The sequence below is a fragment of the Propithecus coquereli genome, unplaced genomic scaffold, assembly GCF_000956105.1.
Source record: "Propithecus coquereli isolate 6110/MARCELLA unplaced genomic scaffold, Pcoq_1.0 Scaffold143, whole genome shotgun sequence".
Taxonomy (NCBI): domain Eukaryota; kingdom Metazoa; phylum Chordata; class Mammalia; order Primates; family Indriidae; genus Propithecus; species Propithecus coquereli.
Window position 1 is genome coordinate 3,223,510 of NW_012138636.1, and position 2,939 is coordinate 3,226,448.

General features: G+C 41.9%; 1 protein-coding gene across 1 annotated transcript in view; it reads right to left on the reverse strand.

The window, feature by feature from the left end:
- LRRC66 (leucine rich repeat containing 66) overlaps positions 1-2,939 on the reverse strand; it is a 29,788-nt gene that overhangs the window by 14,419 nt on the left and 12,430 nt on the right. The window contains exon 2 of the mRNA XM_012639902.1: positions 1,433-1,602. Coding sequence (XP_012495356.1) covers positions 1,433-1,602 — 170 coding nt within the window. The remainder of the gene's footprint in view (positions 1-1,432; positions 1,603-2,939) is intronic.

A 2,939-nucleotide genomic window follows, 5' to 3' on the forward strand; every position in this document is an offset into this window, starting at 1 on the left:
AGAGGTTTGATAACTTGCCCGAGATGGGGTGGCTGGAAGGTGGCCGAGGCCAGGTTTAAGGGCAGGCAGCTGGCTGTCATCCACCCTGCTCACCGTAGCCTCACCAGACCACTAGACTCCCCTCTGTAAAGGAGGGACCCCGGGGGCTGTTCTGGATGGCCGGGGGCAGCTGGAGACCTGTCTTGCAGCCACGCCTGAATACTACTTTGCAGAACACTGGGGAACCTCGGTTGTCTGTGTCGACGCTGCCTGATACGACAGCCATGAGCCACACAGAGTTACCGAGCAATTAAAGTGTGGGTGGTCCAAATGGGAAAACACACACCAGGTTTTGAAGACTTAGTATGAAAAGGGATTTTAAATATCTCATTAATAATTTTTATATTGATTACATGTATAAAAGATAATATTTGAGTATATTGGGTTAAATACTACATATCACTAAGAGGAAATGTACCTTATTTTTACTCTTTAAATTTAGTTACTAGAACATGTAAAATTGCATCTGTGGCTCGAATTGTGCTGCTGTTGAATGACACTGGACTAAAGGAAGAATGGGGGTGTGCGGTGGGGCGATGGAGCTGGAGGACAAGACTCTCCCAAACCACCTCTGGATGCCACACGGGAGGCCACTCTGGTGTCGCTGAAGGCCCGCTGAGGGGAGAGTTTAGGATACACTCCCAAAGGGGCAGGGCTTGGGGGAAGGGGCTTGGAGGAGAAGGGGCTGGAGCTGCTAAACCTAGAGCAGAGCTTTAGGGGTTCCCTACCCTTGCCGTGCCAGGACCTCGAGGAGACTCACCGCCACGTGCCTGCTGTGCCCAAATGTGACACAGATCCCCTCAATACGGGTCTGCTGTTGGGAACCACCTGTGGTACATGGTAAGTGCTATACAGGTATGAACTATTGTCATTATCATTTTTATTATTTTGCGCCCCATTTTGTCATGGAAGCAACAGGGTCATTGGCCTTCAGAGGCCCATCTAGTCCTGGGTTGGTTGACATCTCAGCATCAACCAGGGTGGTCAGAGACCTCCCCAAGCATTCCAGATTCCAAAAAAACCCCTGAGACCTTTGACGGACCCTGCAGCGTAGAGAGGGAGGCAGTCTCACTAAGAACTAAGATTTAATTTCTTGCCAACTGGTAAGTGGAAACTTGGGGTTGGATCTAACTTGATTTTGAAAAATAATGTGCCACTTCTTGCTGCTATTACGTTCCAGTAAAATTCATGTCCATGACTATGGCTTTCGAGGCAAGATTTTTGAGGCAAGAAAGTGACTTCTGCTCTTTCAGGAGATGTTAAAATAGAGGTATCTTTTTTGATGAATGGCCATTACAACCGGACATGAAGAAATTCTTCAGTGGAAATATTCTCCGAATGTAATTGCCCATTATGTCAGCATATTGAAATATTATAAAAATGATTTTAGAACCTGTAATTTTTTGAGATGCTTGAAGACTTCTGGGTGAATTTTGAATATCTTGTTGCTCCTTAAATAGAGGTTCTCCAGTTGTAGGCAGTTATGAAAATCAGACAACCCAATTTGCAATATCCCATTGAATGACAGATCCAAACTCTGCAAAGACTTCAGTTTCCATAGTCCTGTTAAAATTAAAAAGTAAATTAAAATCTAAACTGGTGATATTTACTGCATCATTTTTTGCCATGGTGAACAACTGGAGACGACATTAAACGTTCTCAATTGAGAAACTATTAAACAAAGTATGTTATATTAGTGCTATGAAATAATACGTAGTCTCAAACGAGAACGGGGTGGATCGACATGTGAACTGATTGAACATGAAGGAAAAAGTTAAATGCGGAACAGTACAGAGTAAAATTCCAATGTTATTCAAAAAAAAAGAGCCAGACGCAAACAAATACGTATATTTTGATTGAGCAGAAAAAAGACCTGAAAGGAGACGAAATAAACTATTAATAGTAGTTATACTTAGGAGTAGGATGATTGAGGGAAATGAGGGAGGATAAGGAGGGAAATTTCCTTTTTATTGTATACACTTTTGAATTCTCTTTTTCAATGAGCATGTGCCACTTTTAAAATAAGAGCATCAATTAAAAATCTAACCTTGGAGGGAGGAGCGGGGAAAAGGGCAACATACGTAACCTAAATATCTGTACCGCCATAATATGCTGAAATAAAAAAAAAATCTAACCTTGATTGAAAGAGGTGGAAAATAAATATTTGTTTAATTGTTAAATCATCTTGCTATGGCAGTAGAGGAAAAAGTTATTTTGATGCTTTATTTACGTGAATGAATTCTTCCAGTTTTAAGATTTTCTTGTTCTATGTTGTAGCCCTGTCCCTTTTATAGAACTACTTGTTGTTGATATTATGATTATTTTCTAGGCGTTCTTATACTTTTCAAAGGTAACAAGTGATAGCTAGATTTTGTTTTCTAGCAACATAATCAAATTGAATTTTGGTCTCTGCCTTTGTATTCCATCTGATTCCAGAGCGTAACCAGGAGTTCCATTTGGCACCGAAAACAAATAAAGGTTGACAATAAGGTGCCAGTTGCAGTGGCCTCTCAGATTTGATGTCCCATGTGCGTCTTGCAAGCAAGAGCCTGTATTTTACATTTCCTTCTGCTCTGTTCTCGCATGTGTCTTTAACCAACTATCACGTGACAGATCAGGCTGGTTCAGTTTCAGGAGGGTTTATTCCTTGTCTGCTTTCTGCAGGGTACTTATTGTAAAGCTGATCATGCAGAGAGAGGATGGCCTGATTGACATGGCTGCGCCGTCTGGGTTGCCGAATGTTCATTTTAGTTGTACAGACTAAGCAAGAGATCATCAAGGCAGCAAATCAATCAATGCGTCATGAGCGAGGCACTTGGTACTGGGGACAAGTATGGAAAGCATATGACCCTTACCCTTAAAGAGTCTAGTCTGGTCCAGTGATAAGACACACACAAGGA